The sequence below is a fragment of the Cheilinus undulatus genome, linkage group 12 (assembly GCF_018320785.1).
Source record: "Cheilinus undulatus linkage group 12, ASM1832078v1, whole genome shotgun sequence".
NCBI classification, from domain to species: Eukaryota; Metazoa; Chordata; class Actinopteri; order Labriformes; family Labridae; genus Cheilinus; species Cheilinus undulatus.
Genome location: NC_054876.1, coordinates 34,474,917 through 34,497,375, shown reverse-complemented (window position 1 = coordinate 34,497,375; position 22,459 = coordinate 34,474,917). Strand labels below are relative to the sequence as shown.

The window sequence follows — 22,459 nt, the reverse complement described above, 5'->3', positions numbered from 1 at the left end:
ACAGGTAATGGGGATTTGCCAAAGGTTGAATCATAGACGGGAAATACTTAGGATGTTAGTGTGCTTTCTTTATGTAGAGTAAACATGTAGCTACAGGCTGAACAAATGGCAAGTTGTTGAAAGAGAGGCACCACTTTTTTCACTTTCAAAATACCTTAATCACAGCCAGCACTCAAGTAAACACCAAACATTGTTAAATCCAATGCACTGCAATTTGTTGCGAACAAACAGCTTCAGAAGTTGCAACAAAATGGTGCTCTCACAGCAGATGTCCTCAGCATGGAGTTCATGCTCTTTACCCGAGTGTCGTGTCAAACAACTTTGCTAGCCCGGGGTAAGAGATGTCTGCCCTGCACCACACAACATCAGAAAACACATTCATCACCTGCAGAATTACAGCAAGATTACATGAACGTGTGGGGAGAACTACAGCTTGATAGATCTTGCCCTTTAGGTTTTCTATGTATTTGAAAAGACGCACGTGCTTTAAAACTTGCGTCTGCAGATTATCATCTGCACCTGTCTTTATTTCATACCTCAGTCTTACCTGGTGGTTGATTTCTAGTGTTGACATGATATTGAAAGTAGTAAGTGATGCTTCATTAATGAAATATAAACACTAGATTTCATAGAGGACTTGGCTCTGATATAAACATAAAGAGGGTGAAAGATAGTGTGTATAAAATAATATAGCATTGGTTTTAAACCCTTTAATTCATGTCAGATTAAAACAAACATCTCCTGTATCATGTCTTTGCAAGCCCATGTGGTTTCAATTCTATGTAACATCACAACTACAAAATTACCAATCTCATCTGCCTTCTCAGTTGCCTGGTGCTGCCTTCAGAGTCCCTGTGGTCTGATTTGTAGAGCCTCCACATACTGTTTGTTGTATGTTGGCTCAGAGTACAATGCAAAAATCCCCTTCTTAAGGACAAGTGATTTTATTTCACATTAAATCATAATCCACTACACTGAAATTACTTGCTCTTTTTGGCAGAGAAGACAAAGTTATGTGGGAGCTTATTTTCCAGCACTCACTTTTTTTTTGCTTTCTGTTTAACATGAGAGCAGCTGTGTGGCTGCTTTAAGGGTGGCAGTAATTTCCAGTCCTCATCCATTCGCGTTAACACAGACCAGGCTTAAATTATGTAAAATTTACATGTGTATACATTCAATTCAATTTGTCAAAACTACACAGATGCCATTTTTATGCTCAAAGTGGCAAACTCAAACTCTCTGTCTCAGTTTGCATATTTCAGAAATGAAACAATCTGATAAGTAATTTTCATTGTAAAATAATTTCATATGTTTAAAGGCTGATAACCAAGTAAAAAGACTAAAGATACAGAGAAAATACAGTCATACTTTAATTTAAATTATATTAAATAAAGTAGCAAATTTAGTAGCTATTATTTAGCATACGCTTTCAAGGACTTTCTTACTTATGTGTTTTATTTAATGGGGTACGTTTCAAGCTTAACACAATGTTTGCTAGCCAAAAGGGTGTACATTTAAAGCTAACAATGTTTGTTAGAGAGGTACATTTCCTACTTGTAATTTTACAACGTTGAAAGTGTAAATTTGTTCCTAACAATAGTTAGCCTGTTATGTTTGTTATCTGAAAGAGGTGTGAATTTATAGCTATCCATAATAATATAATGTAAGCTAGCTTGAAATTTCTAGCTAATTGCAATGTTGTTTTTGCTAGCTTTAAAGATCTGGCCAACCATGACGTTATAATGTTTGCTAGCTGAAAGAAGTGGGCACTTAAAGCTAACCATAATGTTATGTTTGCTAGATGAATGAATTATGAAAATATGGCTCACCATAATGTGAGGTTGGCTAGCTAAAATAGATGTACATTTCATAGCTAACTATACTGTTATGTTTGCCAGCTGATCAAAATTCATTTCAAATCATGAAGTTAATATGTTTGCTAGCTGAGAGATATCTAAATTTCTAGCAAACAGGAATGCTATACTTTTTGCTAGCTGTTAAGTTCTTGCTAACAATAATGTTATAATGTTTGCTAGCTGAGGGCTATTTTAATTTCCAGCCAACTAATTTCTATTTTAGCTAGCTGATCTAAATCCCTTGCTACCCTTGAAGTTACAGTGTTTGCTAGCTGAGAGATATCAAATTTTCTAGCAAACCATAATGTTGTAACTTTTGCTAGATGTGAAGTTCTAGCTAACCATAATATTTCAATGTTTGCTGGCTTAGAGCTATCTAAATTTCCAGCTAACAATAATGCTGTAATGCTGCTAGCTGAAAGAGATGTAAAGATTTAGCTAACCATAATTTGATGTTTGCTAACTGATCTAAATTCCTCGCAAATCAAGAAGTTATAATGTTTGCTAGCTGACAGCCATCTTAATTTCTAGCTTACCATAATGTTGTAATATTTCTAGCGAGAAGAGATGAAAACTTATAGCTAACCATATTTTTATGTTCGCTAGCTGAGAGAAATCTAAATCTCCTGCTAACGGTTATGTTGTAATGTAAGCTATCTGTAATTTTCTAGCTAATTGTTATGTTATGTTTGCTAGCCAAAAAAGAGATGTCAATTTTGAAGCAGAGAAATGAAAAGTTCCCTGCCAACAAATGTTATATTTCTGTTACCTGAGAGTTTTTTTTCTTTTTTCTATCTTATATTAATGTTTTTTGTTTGTTTGTTTTGCTAGCTAAGACAGGTCGAATTTGTACTTTAAGATACAGTTCCAATATTTGTTTACTGAGTGAAGTGTACATCTCTGAATTAATGTAATTTTTGATGCTTGACAGTAATGTAATCTTGCAAATTTAAGTGCCAACTGTGGTGTTAGCTAGGATTTTGGTTGATTACCTCCGCCAAGGAGGTTATGTGATTGGCAGGGTTTGTTAGTTTGTTAGCACCATAACTCAAAAAGTTATGGACGGATTTGGATTAAATTTTCAGGAAATGTCAAAAATGGCATAAGGACGAACTGATTAAATTTGTGGAGTGATACAGATCGTCAACTGGATCCAGGAATTTTTAAAAGGATTCTGTACTATTGGGAGATGGGGCTAATGGCGGAGGTCTGCGCTCTCTGAGTGCTTTTCTAGTTGCTAATGTTAAGGATTATATGATAGCTTTCATACCTAAATGGCTTATGATACATGTTGTTTTTACAGCAAATATAGTCAGATGTCTCTTTTAATTTCTCATATATATAAAGTGTAAGATAGATGAAGAAGTAGTTAAATGACAACATTTAATCACATTTCTACTGCGTTTATATGCTACTTCTTCTCAGAACACAGTCATCCAGCATTACAGCTTGATTTGAACTCCAGACCCATCAATTTAAGTGTAAAAGGATAAGGGTTTAAATGAAAATGAAAACATTTGATTGAACCAATAGTGTTATGTATTTAAACCTGATAACATTCACACTTATCAAAAAAGTATTAAAAAAAAAAAAAAGTCTTTACTCATTTCAAGTGTAGCCTACGTCTTTTTTTCTACATTAGCTGTTAACCTCTGTGTGGTTCAAAAGTGCAGGTCCACGTTAAAAATCAGGTTCATGAAAGCCACATTCAAATATGATCGATGTAGAAAATACAAAGTGAGCTGTAGCAGCCTCTCACATATTCCAGATTTTCCACTCACAATTAAGGAGAATAAATCAAATTTTCTCTCAAGGAGCAGGCACGCACACATCCATAAAAACCCGCCTCCTAGTGGGGCGCCTCCCATCCCCAGGAGACACAGAGGAGAAGGAGGATGGCTTCTGCTCCTCAGCCATAAGGGCTTGGCTTTAAAATCACATGTTGTCATAAGAACAGCTGGGACGTTCTTCAACCCAAGTAAAGCAAGTGAGCTGCCAGAGATATGGACTCAGCTGGTTGGTGCAGCCTCCCTACAGCCTCCCTCTGCCACATAACGTAAAGGCCTACTATAATTCTTCTTATTCGGTGGAATTTCTCCGATACTGTACAGACGCACTCCTTCTAACGTGCCTGTTCATGTGATGGGTGTGTTTGGGAACCGACAGTGTAGCAATTTTTAGAAAGCAGAAAAACTCAAACCAAAGGTAATCTCTGCAGATGACGCATATTTTCCCCATGCAGCGGTAATGAGAGCCTTTGCGCTTGATATGTCCTCTTCCCATTAGGAGATTTAGAATGGTTATGTAATGACAGCACTTTGAGAAGCTGGAACACCTATCAAAAAATGACATAGCATCAGACTGTGCTGGGACATACAGAAGTTAGAAACCCAAGAATGATTTAGCATCAGTCATATAAAAACAGACAAAAATTGCAGCCATGTTTTCATGTGCTCATGTAGCGTGATTTGTAGTAGGTTTTGCGTGCATGTGTGTGCTTGTGTGTCTTGTGTTTGATGTTTCTGTCCACGTCAGTCTGACAATTACTGACATGTTTGTCATCTTATTACTGTAAAGCCTGCTTTTGTTTGCTCCACTGAATGTAAGAAGGTGCCACTCTCTTATCTAAACCTGGTCTCTTTTTTGTTTTCTTTCCACCTGTCAACACTCTGCCATGGCAGAGCATCTTGGGATTGAATTTATGGGTATGGAACAATCCATTTTGACTCTCAGTCCTAGCAAAGCTTCTAAATAGATGTCCTTCATTTTGACTTGCTACCGTCTTTAAATCATATCGTCCCTTGATTAACCAATCAATCGCTGGATCAATCCTACCATTATTCATTGTAATGACAAACCTCTGATCAATTGCAACCAAACCTCCATCAAACAACATTAACCTGGATGTCATCACCTGCACATTAATTGTAAAGTAGAACCATTAACAGAGATTTTCTATCTTACTCACATTAGAGTATTTTTCTTTTATTTTCTTGGACTGATTTTTGGTTTGTTGTTCCATCAGTAACAAGCATGATGTATCATGTTTGAAGCTACCAGATGTTTTTCTTCAATCTTCATCTCTTTCTTTCCTAAATCCTTTTAGTCTCATGCCTTTAGAGCCTGTCTTTCCCTTTGATATGCCATCTCTTTTGTTTTTATTTATGTGTGATCTTGTCCATGATTCTTGCATCACCCTGTCTTTAGTGAATCTAAAATGTAACTTTGAAGTTTGAAGCATAATATCTGTGTAACTGGTTTGAATTATCTTTCGAGGAGTAGATGCTGTGATGTGAGCATGCCATGCTAAATATAGAACCTACAGTCATGTTTTTCATCTATCTGCTGCTATTTCCATCCTCCTGCATTGTTAGTTCTTGTTTTCTGCCACCTTTTCCAGAAAAGAGCTCCAGTGGTTGGAAGTGAAGAGTAAAACCAGGCATCATGTAATTACAAAATGTATGTACTGGACCATGCAGACTCTGTGTTGTTATACCAACACTAATATCATTTAAGAATATGATTTATTTATGGCGTCAGAAACATGACACAAATTGGCATGCTGGCATAAAATGGCTGCTGGTGAATGAAAGGAGGAAACCTCGCATGGAAGGAGTTCTACAAATTCAATTTATTTTTATTACATTATTTATCAAGGAGCACACTACCTCTTTGCTCCTTCATATTTTATCAGGGACACAAAGAGTCCTCCTCAACCTCACACAAAGCTCTTCTCTGGAAAAATAAAATGCATTAGATTCATGTTGTTACATTTCATTAAAAGTTACATGTCTATTTGATAACTGTCAAATGAAAAGTCTATAATTTTGCTTACTAAATGCCTGAGTATGGATGAAGACTTAATAGATTGTAAATGAAAATTCACACAGAAGTCATTGTCCTTTATCTCAGTAATACGTAGGTTGGGAAGCTCAGATACTTTAGAGTTATACTGCTAGAATAAGTGAGATTTGGTGTCATTTCATTATTTGCTGAAATATTTGTGACTAAAATAATCATAAAGGAAATACTAGAGTGCTAGGTATGACGACATATTATTCGACATAATACATCAGCTAAGGTCAGAAAACTGCTAATACTAGTATTCAGTCATATCCTCGCTAATGTTACATTAGCTAATAATTTATGACTTTCCTACTCTATGGTATAGCTCCACCAAACATATAGGTTTAAGCCATTTCCTAGGTTATGAGATCAATAGCTAGAAAGTGGCTAAAGGCTAGCCTTAGCTGCTTTCTTACTGTAGCTAATGCGTCATCATATATGATGTTCACCTTAAATTTTTTTCTAGATTTCCATGACCAGTTCTTATTTTTATTCAGTTTTGGATCCGTAGGCATCAGAGGTAGCAGAGAAAACCCCCCTGGGGGTTAAGTAGTGATTTTGGCATAGAGGAAGTTACAAAAAGGCCATGCATTGAGCTGTTTATGGCTATGCCAAAGGTTCAAAGTGCGAAAATAGAAACATTCTTTATTCTTAAGCTAGTTTGGTGTCCTGAAAGTACTTGGATATTTAGGCAGAACATTTTTTTAAATTTTAAAAACTGACGGTAGGCGTGGATTAAAAAACCCTCTATTTAAAGCCTGGACGAGCATTGTCTTGCAACGCTTGTGTGTGCTCCATTTTCACAAAGCAGTCTGGTTTGGTTACATTAAACTCTAATCACACCTGTGTTTCCTCAGCTGATGTCCATCCAGTCTCTCCCATTGTGACAGGGAATCCATCTTCTTTAAGAGATCCAGATCTTTTGGCTCAGCTAAGTAGAGGTCACAGTTTGGCTTTTAAAATAAGGATTAAAACAACAAAAGACAGAGGAAAGGAAACTAGAACTCAAACAGGTGCTAGCTACTGTAGCTCACATTAAAGGTCTGATTTGGAGCGCAGGCTCATTCACAAAGGGCACATCTTTACTCCGCTGCTTACCCCACAAGGTTTATTCGGATGAGTTTATTGTTTCAATTAAAAACACACTTGTGACAAAATAAAGATTTTTAACATATATTTTCATAGCCTCTTACCTCAGTACAACACTCCTCAAAACTCTTGGTGCATTCTTCCGTCTTCATCTAGACACTAGGAGGTCTTTAGGACTGAGTAAATTGTGATATTGATCACCTCCATGCCAGGTAAATCAGTTGAACTGTGGAAAAAACTCACATTTTCTAAAGTGTAGCGACTGTACTTAATGTATTTAGAAAAGTTCTGAAGATTATCGCAGTATAGAGATCCATTTAAAAAGTAATCACTTTACCACTTCCTGCCCACCCCCATGGACATTCGGGATCACATGATTGTACACAACCTATTGAGAGGCAGAAAAAATGCTATTATTCATTTTCAAGGGACTGCAGATGTAAATGATCTCTAAGCTAACTGCACAATGCATCAAATAGTAACATTTATCTTTAATATTAAACACAATCCCTTCACAATTACAATAAAATAAATTACTCTAATTAAGACTTTTTAGATCAGAAATATATTGAATTTAGGACCTTAAAACAATTTGAGCTTCCCTGAGTGCTTTGATAGCTTTGCAAATATTGTCAATTTGATTTATCCATAAAGTTTAAAGAAACTTGGTCCAGTGAAAACGGACTCTGAGTCAAGAACTGCACATTGCCAAATCATAAGTATAATGGTGCTATACTGCATACTTTGCAGGTTCTTCTGCTCATAAATCAAAGGCCTCTAGCAACGTAACATCATATAAACTGGAAAGTTATTACATTTTTAGAGAGTACAGTTGCTTAATAGATTAGTCTAACTATTGCTGAGCCCCTGTACCCTCCCACGCTGCCTTACTGCAGCACAGGCAGCTCCAGCATCTGTTATATTTATGATTAAGAGAGAGGAGAGGTTTGGCTGTGAACAGAGTCTTCAGGGAGGCAAAGATGAAGCTTCATCCTGCTCAGGATTTAGTCCAAAAATATCAAATAAGAATGAAATGCAGATCTACAGTGAAAAATTGGAAAGCTGCTCCTTCAAGACACTAATTATTTTTCATATTTCTTTTATTTCTCTCACTGTGCGCATGTGTTGTGTGTGGGTGCGTCTGCGTATTTGTGGGTGTGATGTTGACAGAGGCAGAGGAACTCTACCAGAAAAGAGTCCTGACAATCACGGGTATTTGTGTGGCTCTGTTGGTGGTGGGCATCGTGTGTGTGGTTGCCTACTGTAAAACCAAGTAAGTCCTGCTGAAAAAAAATGTCCTTTTCATACTGCCTTCCTTTCAGATTTCTAAGACCACCTGTATTTTATTTATAAAACTACACTTAACTGTGCACCAGAGCTGCTGACATACTGTTGGCACTACCTGTGTTGTCTGGCGTTGGTGAAAATAATGGATAACTGTGTTTGTTGTGACAAAATAGTATTTTTTATCAGTAAAATAGTCAATTTTTGTATTAAGATGACTGCTTAACATAATTTCTTAACAGGAAACAAAGAAAGAAGATGCACAATCATCTGCGACCAAACATGTGTCCAGAACATCCCAATCGTAACGTACCTAACGGACCCAATCACCCAGGACCAGGCCCAGAGGAAATCCCCATGGTAGATGTAAGTATCTGAAGGAATTCCTGACATTACTGAAGTATAAGCGAACAGATGGAGCCACAGCAAATGTTTTAATGCTTAGTTACATCATCAAAGCCTGTCTTTTTTCACTTTTTCCATCTGCCAAATCCATTTTTCTTGAAACTCAGTACATATCAAAGAACATCCCTGCAACTGAACGAGTCATAAGGCCTGCAACGGAGGGGTCGTTCCCTGCCAGCCATGCTTCTTCCAGATCCCACAACTCTTCCACACGAGCTCATTCATCAACTCACAGGTAAGCATGCACCAGAAAGTACTTGAAAATATCATACAAATGCAGAACCTCAAAGACAGAAAATGAATGTATCCATTTCTGAAATGCTTCAGTAAACAAGTTTAAAAGCTTCCATAAAGGCACACTTCTTATAAGAAAAAAATAAAGGAAACAGAATTCTTGTCTTGTTAGGGTGTGTACATGTTAACACATTTTTATTTGTCAGACACGAGGAACGGACATGGAGCCTGGAACATTCTGACAGCATCCTCTCTGACTCGCCGGGAATGATGTCATCATCCGTGGGGACCAGTAAATGCAGCAGTCCTGCGTGCATGGAGGCACGGGCTCGCCGGGCCGCACACTGTGGTTACTCTGACCCCCATCGGCCGGGCCTGCAGTACGGAGACTCCTTTGACTCGCTGGGAGACTCTCCGCACAGCGACAGGTGGGAAACAGGCCTGCGTGGCTGCTGTAGCTTTGGGTTTGGAGAATATTGAGAGGTTTGCTCTCTCTGCTGGTTTTCTCCTGTGAGGGGAGCCAAGATGATGATGAAATACACCAACATACACAGCAAAAGCATTAGTCATTGTAACTTATAAGTCATTGTCAGTTTGGCAGGGCAAGTTTATTTATAGAGCTCCATTTATATATAGAACAACTCAAGGTGTGTGACTTATTTGAAAGACAGAAAAAATAGGAACAAAAACATTATTCAGAAAAGCAGGACATTAAATATAAAAAATGTTACAATAGAAGCCCACTAACTATTGTGTAGGGACGTTACTTTGTAACAGGTCCACAGCACAGTATTTATTGCTGTATCAAAAAAAAGAAAAAAGAAAAGAGGGCTTGGAAAAAAATGATGACGGCATTTATTTTAAAAAAAAAATTGCACTTTAAATAACAATAAATTACAAAAAAAAGTGCCAGAGGTTTGCATTAGGCTAAAAAATATATATTTTGCTCAAGCACATTTACTAACCTTCTAAAACCTTTGTTGTTCACCACTGAAAACAGCTGTAGGTCTTTGGTGATATATCGAGCCCTTGTGCTGTTGTGGGGATTGTGAACGTCTCCTTAAGAGTCTTAGCTCTGGTGAAACCAAGTGGCCCAAGTCTGCATTATTGTTTTTTGTTTGTCTTTTCTCATTTCTTGACACCAGGAAACCAAAATGCTTCCAGGTGTCGGATTTTAAAGTCACTAGAACCTCTACAATCTCAAAAAACGTTGTCACTGGGGCGGCCCAGGTTCAAATCTGGCCTGTGTTTCTCCCCACTCTCTCATCCCTGTTTCCAACTCTATTCACTGTCCTCCTCTATCAAATAAAGGTGCAAAAAGCCCCAAAAATTAATCTTTAAAAATTTTGTCACTCGGTTCTCCCTCACCACTTGTAGCATCCACCATTTTTGCACTGTAAGATCAAGCCAGCAAGTGGCGTGCAAAGGATGATGGGTACGCAAGGGTCGATGGTAACTGTAGTTCCCACTTTCTTTTGCTCTGCTCCACTAAATAAACACACTTTTCACCTTGAAAGCCTATAGTTTGAAAGCATCCCATGTTCACGACGATATTGAGGCACTTCTGTTACCAGGATACGGCATAATTAACACCATCAACATTTCTACTGTTGAGTTGTCTTTTCAAACTTTTGAATGCATGTAACACTCATGCTTGGGTCTAATTCTTCTCCTGAGGTTACTTTGAAAACATGAAATATTTGAAATGCCTTTAAAAATCAACTTTTCAGTTTCACTTGTTTGTTGGTATTAGGCCACAAACCCGGCAAGTTATTCCTGAATAAACTTTTTTAAACCTTGAATTCTATACACCTTACATTTCAAGGGGCCTTGAACCCTTTATTTTATTAATGTTGACAACTTTTAAATTGTTGAATGCAAACAAAAAGCCTGCTTAGGCCTGAGTCTTCTATCGAGGTTGCTTTCTAACATGAAATATTGGAATTACCTTTTTGAAGGCGTAATATGTCCATGAAGTCCCCTCTAGGTTTGTAGTTTTTTAGCTCTTTGTTCACTCAGGATGGGATGGCGTTTCCTTTTGCATGTTTATGTTTCACTCAGAGGTTCAGATCATTTTCATTCATGTGAATCCTTTGCTGTTCAGCCGTTATCCTGTTACCACCTGGTGAAAAGAGATGCCCCTACTCACTCAGAGATGCTGTTAGAAGAGGCAAAATGGTGGCGTTACGTAGCAAGAGTACAATTCAAGAAGAACCGATAGAATTTTCAAACCAAAGAAAAGATTTTCTTTAAATACTTGAAAGAAATAAAAAACAAATACAAATTAGTGTTGGCTGCATATCTGAATGTAGTACAGCTTTATTCAATAAAAACACAGGGGTATTTTTTGGTTGAAGAGATGGCTGCTAAAGTGCAGCATGTACTGGACATCTACTCTGAAAGTTTCACACTATCAGTTACACGTATCTGTTAAAAGTCACACTGTGGTGACAAAATGATAAAACCAATAAGTCCTACTTTAATTCTGCATTACTTTTCATACAGCAACATAAGGCATGTCGTGTTGAAGATACGCAGAAAATCAATAAAAACAACCAGTAACCCTCCAATTTACAAGCAAGGTCAAAACGAAAAAAAGGTTACAAATAAAACACTCAATAAAAACAGGAAGTGACAAACTGAAGAAGGGTTTCCTTAATTAATTAGTACAGAAAAAAAAGATAATTCATAGCTTTCACATGACATAACACACTGATGAAACTGCTGCTTTGGGAGCAATAATGGCTTTCTTCTGTTGGGATGTTGGTGGTCTCAGACCACCTGCATGTTTCAACAAACCTGGGTTACTTCTACAGACCCCCATTAGAGAAAATAAAACAAGTAAAGGGAAAGTGGATCAACACCGTTAAATGCTCTGCTCCCTTCTTATAGTTTACAGTGGTGCTGAACACTTCTCCTAATGCTGCCATCAAATATTTGGTAATTGAGAAGAATATTCCAGCACAGAACACTGACTGACAGATGACAGTGATCCTGATATTATTATGTAACCTTGCATAGCTAGTTGTAGCTATATAGCACTTACCGACGCTTTGATGAGGAATGTATTGTTCTTTACCTCCCAAATGGCAGCGTTATTGATCCAGATTCATTGAACTTTCCATACCTTTATAGACTATCATCCTGGTGGTGGTTTCAGGAGAAGGATTTTTCACTGTGGCAGATATGACAGTATGTCAACATCACTGAGGCAAACTTATCAACTCATATTCAGTCAACTTCAACTTTTAAGGCAGCCTGGATACTATTTTTTGTTTCAACTTCTATTTTCTTATTTACAGTTTGTGTTAAAGTAAAAACATTGCTTACTTCCATGAGAGAAACAGTTTCAGTAAAATGATTCCCTGGCCTTGGCTTAAATTTTCCGCTTAATTTGATCTAAGAAACAATGTGACCTTTAGAGAACACACTCACTTGTGATATTGGCCTAAGACCCATAAGTATATGTATTTAATCTTTGTGTTACAGAGAGAGGTCTGGGATGGGATTAGCCTAGCTTAGCACTAAGAGTAAAGCAGGAAGAAACAGTTAGCTCTTTCTGTCAGAAGTCAGGAAATAAGCCTTTCAAACACTACAAAGTAATCTAAATTTATCCTGCTATTTCTGCACTAAAGGCACAGGAAAGTAAAAATCAATCTTCTAACACTGGGAAAGATGGAAAGAAGGCTGTTCACAAAAAGTTGTATTGTTCCTTTAAAATGAACTGGCGCACAGCAGCTCAAATGAAATACGTAGATCCACTCTTAATAACATGCTTTCAGGTGTTAAACGCTCGCCCTATTTCAGTCAATGTCACCCATGGCCGATGTTTGAACTTCCTTTCTACATGCAGAAGAAACACTCCCTGATTTTGTCGTGGTGACATCTCTAATTTCAAAATGTCCTCCCTGCTCTGTGCTGGTGTTTTGAATTACAATGCATTTCACAGCCAAGGATCCATCACTCAACATGCCTGTATTAGCGATGAGCAGGGAGGAAATGTAGGATATGTGAGCCTAATTTGGCCCCATGCTGAAATGGTGTACTGTATGTTTAAGCATCAACACGGCAGCCTTAAAAACAGCTGCGTAAGGAAGAGAGCGATGCCCCAGTTAGGTAGAGTGTGTGCGTCTTTGTTCACTCTGTAATTGAAAACCCTGTGTTTAAGGTTTAACACAACATGCTTAAGGTTGCTATACATGAGGACACTCTGCCTTTTGTGTTCATAGAGCTTCCTGTGTACACAGGCCCTCATTTATGTCACTTTAAAGTCACCAGAACTCCTTTTTAACCCACATATTCTTCCTCATGGACACTTCTTTATGTTGCACATCAGCCAATCAGATCACGGTTCAAAAAACTCATGAACAGTGAAAGCTTGATATAACTTTACTGGGAGGCGTTAGGAAAAAAAGAGCACAGTAAAGCCACAAAAGATACAGTCAATAAGACATTTGGAAAGTTGGAGCTCATAAAGTTGGAGCCAAGATAGCCACAGAGCAGCCTTGTTTCATTATGATAAATTGTTAACAAATGTGGTCACATTCTCAGACAATCAGAATGATTTAATTAATTTAACACGTGCAGGGTCGTCATAAAAAACAGTTCACTGTGCATTGCCAAGCACAAGTACTTTATTGCTTTAAAGATATATTTCAGAGCTTTTTTGATAGGGGAGGAGGACAGTGGGTAGAATTGGAAAGGGGAATGAGAGAGTCAGGGAGAGACATGAGACACAGGTCAGACTTGAACCCAGGCCGCCTGTAGGTGAGAAGGAGAAAAGATGTAGTTTTTTAGAGTAGCTTTTCTCTTTGAATGCCTACAGCTATTAAATCAACCCCAAAAAATGATTAATATTGAAATGTTTTTATCAGGAGAGACTTAACATTCTCTCTGTTTTTACAGAAATCCACCTGTCAGCCATGGTTAGTTTTTATGGTTCCCAACCATTTTTCCTTGGCGCCCCCCCTTACACGTTTCGAAGACAAGCTGAGCCCCCCCAAGACCCTAACAAATTTTTTTTCATCATATTTTTGCCAAAAATCAGCATCCGTTTAATTGTTTCATTGATTAAACCCTAAGGATGTGGCTATTAACAGGTTTTTATTACCAAAAGACCATTGTATAAACTGTATTACTTTATCATGATTTTACTTAATATTTGCAAATCTAATTTTGTCAGAGCAGACAAAGCCCCCCTAAGATCTTTGGCACTCCCCCTAGTAAGTCCTGGACCCCAGGTTGGGAACCACTGGTTTATATGATGCATGATGTCCCATCCTGATTAAATCAGCAGTTTTCTGTGTCAACTTTCCACTTCAGGCCAAAATATCTCAGTGGCTCCCTTGAGGCTGGCTGCAGTATAGACGATAGGGACTGATCTCACTGTTAATGCCTAGAAATTACAATCAATTTCAAAGAAAATACAAATAAAATGATCATGAATAATAGCCATAGATAGATGCTAGTAGATAGTTAGACCAAAATGTTATTTTATTTTAGCTTATTTGGTGGACCAGCCTGTCAAGACAAAATCTGTCCCCCTGTACAGCTCTACTCCCTGCACAGCTCTACTCCCTGCTCTAGGTAGTGACAATGCTGATACCTAATCTAGCCCATGGCTCCTTCATGCTACCACAAACAAGACAACTAATCCTTGTGCAAACATCACACATTAAAAAAACAGCAAAGAGAAAACAAGAGAAAGTAGAAAGACAGGGGAAAGTACCTTACCATGAGACAGAATGTAATAAGCTCTGCAGAAATGGCAGCAGCCACCTTTCTGGTCTTGGCTAGGCAGCTAGTTTTGGCTAAATCAGATAATGGTCCAACATGAACTAGCATGAGTGATCATTCTAGACATTTCTTTGCAACAAGTCACACAATTTAATTTTCTAAAATATTCGGTACCCACTGTATACAAAGATATGTTGTTTAGACACACAAAGATCTGACTTTGTGCATCTTTGCTCAGTGAGAAAGCCAGTGCAGCCCACCTTTGATGAACAGTGTTTCAGAAGTCATACATATTTGACGTACATTACATTCACAAAAACTCAAAAGGAACATGCAGGAACAGATTTAGACCCTTTATACAACAACTGTTTCTACATCTGAAAAAAAAATTGGTGACACATGGTCGTTTATTCCTGCAAATACACACTTTAGGTGTTAAAAATGCAAATCAGCAAACGTCAAGCTTGAGTCATGCTTTAACATCAGAGCCAGAAATGGAAGTAATGGAGCAATGAGGTCCTAAAGTTTTTATAGCTGTTTTATGGATGTAGCTGTAAATAATTTTAAAATTTCTGTCCTGCTGAAGATGCCTGCTGCAGCAAGAGTTTAAATCTGATTTAGATAAGATCACAGTCAACTATGCAGAGCAAGCAGATACCTGCTGGATTAAGAGTAACCAGAGAAAATGATCAGACTCTTGTAAACTAACAAAGAAAGCATCTAAAATTGTGAAATATCAAGCATGCAACAAACATGTGTGCATAAATAGACTGTGGCCATTGAGTTGTTGTGCAGACACAGATTGCATAACCAACATCCCCTCAGAGTCGTTTCAGGTAACAGGCGCCTCTTCCATCATGGGGAGAGCGTCTGAATTAGCTGAGTCAGCAGTGTGGTGGGAATATCTCAGGCTGGTGTCTCACACTGACTGTTGTTTTTTCCTCAAGGCAATACACAGACCATTCCAAACACTGTGATGCACAGTGATTCACCATCAGGGATATGTCAAATCCAAGTTGGTTTTCAAGGGCATAATACATGTATAGTTTGTTTATTAGTAATACATTAAAACTCAAGGGCTCGATGATGACACATGTCTTTGATAATTTGACAATAAAAAATGATGTTTGAAGCAGAGATGAAGGAGGTGGTAACTATATCAACAGAATCTGAAACCAAGACTACTGCTAGTCAACAAACACAGGTTAAAACGAACCTGTCAGTAAAGATTAATATTGATTTGATACTTCAAAGTCTTTTATGTTATTAGCGAAAGCACCTAGCTTCCATTATCTATCATCAGCAGACACTTCAATATTGAGCCATGAAACGTGTGCTGGATCCTGTTTTCACTAATATTCCTAAGATTATAACAACAATAACTATAAAGTGACTTGATAGCTCATTACAGGACAGCTTATTGTGCAAAGGTGCAAATATAATGTGATAAGCTAATGTATAAGAGACTCGTAGGAGAAGTATAGTCCTTAGTTATAATGATATGCACTGGCTAATGTGTTACTAGTTCTACACTTTTTTAGTTTGAGTAAGATACAGGTCCTTACATTTTAGTCTTTACTTTTAGTCCAAACATTTATTTTCTTTCTTCTCTCTTCCTAAATCTGGTACCAACTCATGTTAGTGTGTTCTATGCACACTATGCACAGATTTACCCACTGTGGAGAAATATTTTGGCTTTTGAATGTCTGACAAAAACTACATTTCCTTTTAGTCTTGTTTTAGTCTTCTTGACAAAAACTAAACTTACTTTTTGTCAGAATATATTTTTGGCTATTCTAAGGGCCTACCCCTTAACCCTTCCCCTTAGCCCTTCCCCTTAGTCTACCCCTTCCCCTCTAAACAGAGTGGTAAGGGGTATGGGTGAAAATCTTCCCTCAAGAAATGAGATGCCACTTGATTGCTGTTCATCATCACACATTGCCAATAAACTGTGCACCATCGGAGGTGACAATAAAGCTTCAACCATCTCATTCATACTATGGATCGCTGTGTTGATCTTCTCTATATATTTAAACAGTTAATACCCCTCACTACAAGTGTACATACTGAAAATACAATAAAATCCCATCCCTAGTAGCTAAAGTTTAAATATACGAGAAAACACAACTGTTGTATTTTCGATAATCATTATGCCGAAAATATTTTTACATTTATGTGCCTCCTTCGTAGTCCATTGGGCCATTTTGTAAGTCAGCCCAGTGCATGGTGGGAAATTCTTCATGCTTCTTGGTTTCTAGTGTGGTTCTTAAAAATCTTCATTTGCCCTCAACCCTTAGCCCTAGCCCTCGATTCAAAAGAGAATTGGGACGCCCCTTCACCTGACTTGAACGCACAAAACCAAGGGGAAGGGCCTAGACCCTTAGTCTAGTCTTTCTCCTGGGAAAAATATAGTTGATGAACATTTAAAGATGAAAAAAGTAACACCGCTGTCGAGGAAAATTGCTTACTAACTATCAAATATCATTGTTGACTGAAGGTCAGCTTAAACAGCTGCTCCTGTCTGATGATCTTAAGCTGGGCTTTGGTTTAAAAGGCTTGAGAAGCTTTGATAAAGCCAGGTTGTCAACTAAGATGAGTAAAGTGTGAGTAACTACCTTAAATAGTCTGTTTTAACTCCACTTCAAGGCTGTTCAGAGAGAGGCATCGATATGAGTGCAATATGTAACAGAAACAGTATTACTTTCGAGAATTATCAGCAGCAAGCACATCCTGTTTCAATATTCCAGTACGGAAGAGTATTAAGAAAAGAAGAGGCTCTAGAATAGCTCCCTGTGGGATACCACATGAAACTTGTTGTGGGGACAAGTATACTTTCCTTTAACATGTTCAAGTTCTGATGACAAAAATTAGATCAGTTTCAGGGAAAATGGGGCAATCGATTTAGATCCTGCATTGTAGAATTTGATTGTAAAAAGTTATACAGGATTCTAAAAAGTTAAGAAATTAAACTTTAATGAAAATCCAAACTAAATATGTATATGAAACAATACTCCACTGAACATGTGTTTTCATTGATGGCTTTCATGTCCAGTGCCTTGTTCTTCCAGTTATACTTTAGCAATAATAAAGCCTTCCTTTTAAAGGCTATATTCCGAAGAGCTTGACAAATCTATTCCCCTTCTGCTTTTCCTTACAGATATGTGTCAGCATTGACGACACCAGCCCGCCTCTCGCCGGTGGATTTCCATTACTCATTGCCATCGCAGGTGCCTACCTTCCAGATTACATCCCCCAATGCCAGCCATGCTATGTCTCTGCCTCCTGCTGTCCACAACCCCTACCCGCTGGAGGATGACCAACCTCTGCTACGCCGCTACCAGGTGCCGCTACACGACGCCCAGTGCCAGGAGCCCTACCGGCAGCAGCGTCGTACCTATCTCAATGACAGCAGGGGCAGCCTGCCCTCCAGCCCCTATCGGCTGGCTGAGGAAGAAGACTATGAGACCACCCAGGAGTATCTCTCCTCTCGGGAGCAACCAAAGAGAAGTGGGTCCAGTGGAAGTGGGAGCCGGCGCTGGCGGAGATCCAGACTGAACGGCCACGTGGCCCCACGCGGATATGAGGCATCTCGGGACTACGGATCTCGAAGCTGCCTAACAGATAGTGAGTCAGAGGAGGACGGTGAGAGCACGCCCTTCCTCAGTATGCAGAACATGAATGCCGAGCCGTCCACCATCTACAGGCCGGCGGACAGTCGGACTTCTCACTCGTCGGGGCGGCACAGTGGGCATGGAAACATGCACACGAGACTTACACACTCACGCTCCAAACCGGACAATACACCCCATTAAAGAGTGAAAACGAAAATCAATATAGTATAGACCTGCATCTATAAGAAATATTTTTATTTTATATAACTGACAGATATTCTAAACAAATGAAATATTTATTTTCATTTTAGCAAAAGTTGTCTACTAGTTAACAGCAAAGACTTTTTTATAGGGAAAACTCTATTTATATGTACATTTTGATTTACAGCATAAAAGATGTGCCAGTTTTTTCACAACGTAAAAAATAGAGTAATATTGTGGTGCCTTTTGCTGTATGCCGATGCCAGAGGGCCAGTGGAGGTTTTTGTAGCCTTTCTTATATGGACGCCTCATTTTTTATACACGTTTGTTTTTTTTCCTCTCTGGTTTCCTGTTTTATTTTATTTTTTTCTTTCCAAGTTGCATTCTTTGAGGAGTCTAGCCCCACTGGAACATAACCCCTTCCATGTCACGCAATATAAACCACTTCAACATAAAGTGTATGTTTACATTAATATGATTCGCCTGTAGGATTTTTGATTCGGGATCTAGTAGAACGCCTGATGAATAACAGCGTAGATCCTGTTTGCCCTCTGACTAATGTCTACAGAGAGAGAGATTGGTTGGTTGTGTGTGTGCACAGATGACTCTGTACGTGTGTTGTGTGCGTGTGCGCGCATGTCAGTTTGCTTGCATGTATTTGTGATTGTTAGATGAATTTCATAGTTTGTTGTGGTAACATCAGACGTGTGGGTCTCCTGGTGTCTCAGCAGAGCTGACAGAGCGTCTCAGAGGTCCACAGATTAGTGCTTTATCAAACACTGAGCCTCAGTGTAGGTGCACAGGTGAGGCTGCTGTAGGCTTCTATGTTATGCAGGTCATTGCTTGATGTGTTTACAGCTATTCTGCCCCCTTTTCCCCAGCCTGCCCCAATTAGGTCCCTTTTATTTCCCAGCAGGTTGTCCTCGTGTTAGCCCGTTATGAGGCCGACAAACACTGAGCCGCCCGGCACAGGGTGACCCCTGCCATCAGAGGTGATGGCAAAACAAAAAAGATTGCATCTGTTTCCACTCAACTCAGCCCCCAGTCCCATGCCTCATCATCCTTCTGTGTCCATTCTGTTTTTGTGGCTTGTGTAAAGGGCCACACAGCGTCTCAGGATTTCCACATGCCCCAACCCCCATCTTAAACCCTGTTCACCCATTCTCAACTTAACCTAACCTAAGACTTAGGTTCTCAGATGATGAAGGCCTAAATGTCCGCATCCATTCCCCCCTTCAAAGAGAAAAGGAACGCCAAGTGGAAGCAGAACAGTGCAGAACAAACTCGACAATATCAACAAAATAGCTGTGAATCTTTGGAGGATCATACAATGCAAAAATATGCAAACTTTCTATTTTGCTGTTTGATTACATCATTTTCTAAGAGGTGACTGTAGTGTGCTGTGTGTGTAAAAAGCTATGTGATGCCTATAGTGTAGAATGAACTATCATGATATAAATGCATATTTACATGAGTTAGTTTTTAAAGCCATTATGCAGCCGCCTATCAAGCTGTCAGCCTTTCTTGTTCACATATCCACGTCCATTGAACGACTGTATTCATGACTTATGTTATCACCTGGTTAAGAGTGCTCCACTTTACATGTACACTTCAAAAGTTATGTCGAATAGTGTCTCCTCCAAGAGTACTGTGTACTGCTTTGTCTTGTTGACAGATTTGTCATTTCAAATTCAGTCTGTATATGATAATACATTTAAAGGAAACCCTTGTCCTCCACCGAAGGAAAAGAAAATTCAAAAGGAAATTCATGAATTAACTGAAATTGACTTGATTTTCAAATGCTGAATTATTCTATGAGTATGAAAAAGATTGATCTGCTATTGTATCTGCTGTTTGGTCAATGCACAGTGATGTTATATAGGAAGGTCTTTGGTCTCACCTCACTTTGCAGATGTTTCATTGAGTTTCTCTCCTCTGGGTCTAACGTCTGAAAACTGCAAAAGAAGCTCCTCTACTTTAAATGTAATACTCCCTTCACTTCGCCAGCCCTCCCACTTAACCAAGATGCTACCAGGCACGTCCACGTTTTAATTTTATTACCCCCTGACACCGCCACACCCGACCCCACCCTCGCTTGAAATGTTTGAACACCTCTCTTCTGCATGTCCTTGTGGTCACGGTTAGATGGGTGCATGGTTTAAAAAAAAGAAAAAAAAAAAGCAGCAGACAATTCTTTTTTCCAGTCAGTGAAAGTGTATTTCATTTAACATTCAGCAATAAAAAAGAACCTTTCCCCATGTCATTCCTGAAATATGCTAGAAAAAAAAAGAAAAAAATGCGAGATTGTCATAGATTGTAAAATAAAATGAAAAATGAATCCACCTGTTCATATGAGAAAATAAATCTTTATTCATATCATTTTATGATGTAGTTATTTCTGAAGAAAGCGTTGCTGTGAATTTTGATCTGTCTGATCTTGACTTAAGGTTGCTGTTATACACACACGATACACTGGGTGTCCCAGGAGTGCTCACATAAAATCTGGTTATGATATATATTTAATATGGTGCCTTTGAGTTTATAGATGATAAAAAAATCTGTTTTACATGGTGGTTGTGCTCTTTGAAGTGACTGCCAGCACAGCAAGAGCCAAGACCATAACCACAGGAAAACACGCACAGACCTGCACAAAGTTTGAACACCATGAAACAACCTTAATGTACTATGCTTTATAGGCCAAATCAATCAAAATCATGATTATTAGTCATCTGTAGTGTCCTCCATTCAGATGAACTAGATTGAGGAATGGATCTTGTTTAAGATCAAGCATGTGGGTGAAATAAATAAATAAAAAAAAAAACAATGTCCCCTACTGCATTAAACGTGAGTGAGAAAAATGAGGAAAGTGAGGAAAATCAGAGGGCCCAAAAGCAGGCTGGTGAGTTTTTTTTTAACTATTTACAAAATATAAACATAACATGTTATACACCACCAGAAGACTCTGATTCTAAGGACTCTATGTTAACCATTCCAGGATAAAACCACCACAGCAGCCACAATGAATACATTTGTCACAAATAAACATTCATTAGAGGGACACAGCCCACCGCTGGAAGCTCTCCTTTACTCTCCTGATCATAACACTCCATCAAATTATTAGTCCAACATAATTTAATTCCATAAGGATCCACGGACTGTTTTTATCATTTCAAGTTTGCAGTTTTTGCTCTCAGGAGTCCACTGCTGTAATAATGTCTTTTTTTCCAGGTAAATATTAGCAATGCTGTACAGAAAAATGTCTGTCAACCTTGATCCTCCACTTTGAAACACCTGGATTTTACCTCATAAAAACAGGTGTCAAATACTTGTTTTCTGTTCTGTTGTTATCAGCTATGTATCTGAACTAGCTAAGGCTTTGTACTTTGCTCCAGCTGAGTTTTCCAGCTAATACCTCCCAGCTGCAGTCATCTTCAGGCCTCTGTTTCACTATACAAATTTAAACAGGAAAAAAATAATAATTGTTTTTTTTTTTGTTGTTGTATTTTGTGTTTTGATACAGTGAGTCTGGAAGTTTGTAGAGAAAATTCAGAGTGTTATCTTTCTAAAGACCCTTTGTGCTTGTTCAAACACAGCATCAATTTAATTTGGGTATTCATGGATAGGCATTTTGAATTTTACCCAGAATGCTTAGGGGTTAGTATATATATATATATATATATATATATATATATATATATATATACACACACACACACACGTATATATATATATATATATATATATATATATATATATATACAGTGCTTAACAAATTTATTAGACCACCCTAACCCTAACCAAAGTAAGGTTTATGCCACAGCTGCCCTAAATAAACAGCATTGGTAATTGCCAAAATCATTTTTTATGTTTCTGCAATGGTTAATACACCAGTGTGTAGAAGCTCTTTCATCGAAATGGTATTTTTAATGCTGAAAATGAAAAAGTCTGCATTAAAGCACTTCATGATGCTGGATGGTCTTTGAGACAAATATGACAGGTGGTCTAATAAATTTGTTAAGCTATATACATATATATATATATATATATATATATATATATATATAAGATATATATATATATATATATTTCTTTGATTAAAAAAGTTGATAAAAGAAAGGAAGACATGCACCAAACAGCTCCAGGACCGGGAATGATCCAGCAACCACTGCATTGAGGTCTTTAGCTTTTGTATTTGGG

The 22,459-nt window shown here is 38.2% G+C and overlaps 1 protein-coding gene across 2 annotated transcripts in view; it reads left to right on the top strand.

Annotated features, from left to right (window-relative positions):
• Positions 1–20,641, top strand: part of nrg2a (neuregulin 2a) — a 140,105-nt gene extending 119,464 nt beyond the window's left edge. For both annotated transcript variants that reach the window (XM_041801391.1, XM_041801390.1), the window contains exons 6-11: positions 4,538–4,561; positions 7,962–8,064; positions 8,318–8,441; positions 8,588–8,715; positions 8,921–9,142; positions 17,608–20,641. In XM_041801391.1, the coding sequence (XP_041657325.1) occupies positions 4,538–4,561; positions 7,962–8,064; positions 8,318–8,441; positions 8,588–8,715; positions 8,921–9,142; positions 17,608–18,262 (1,256 nt within the window). In that variant the 3' untranslated portion in view covers positions 18,263–20,641. The remainder of the gene's footprint in view (positions 1–4,537; positions 4,562–7,961; positions 8,065–8,317; positions 8,442–8,587; positions 8,716–8,920; positions 9,143–17,607) is intronic.
• Positions 20,642–22,459: the final 1,818 nt, after the last annotated feature.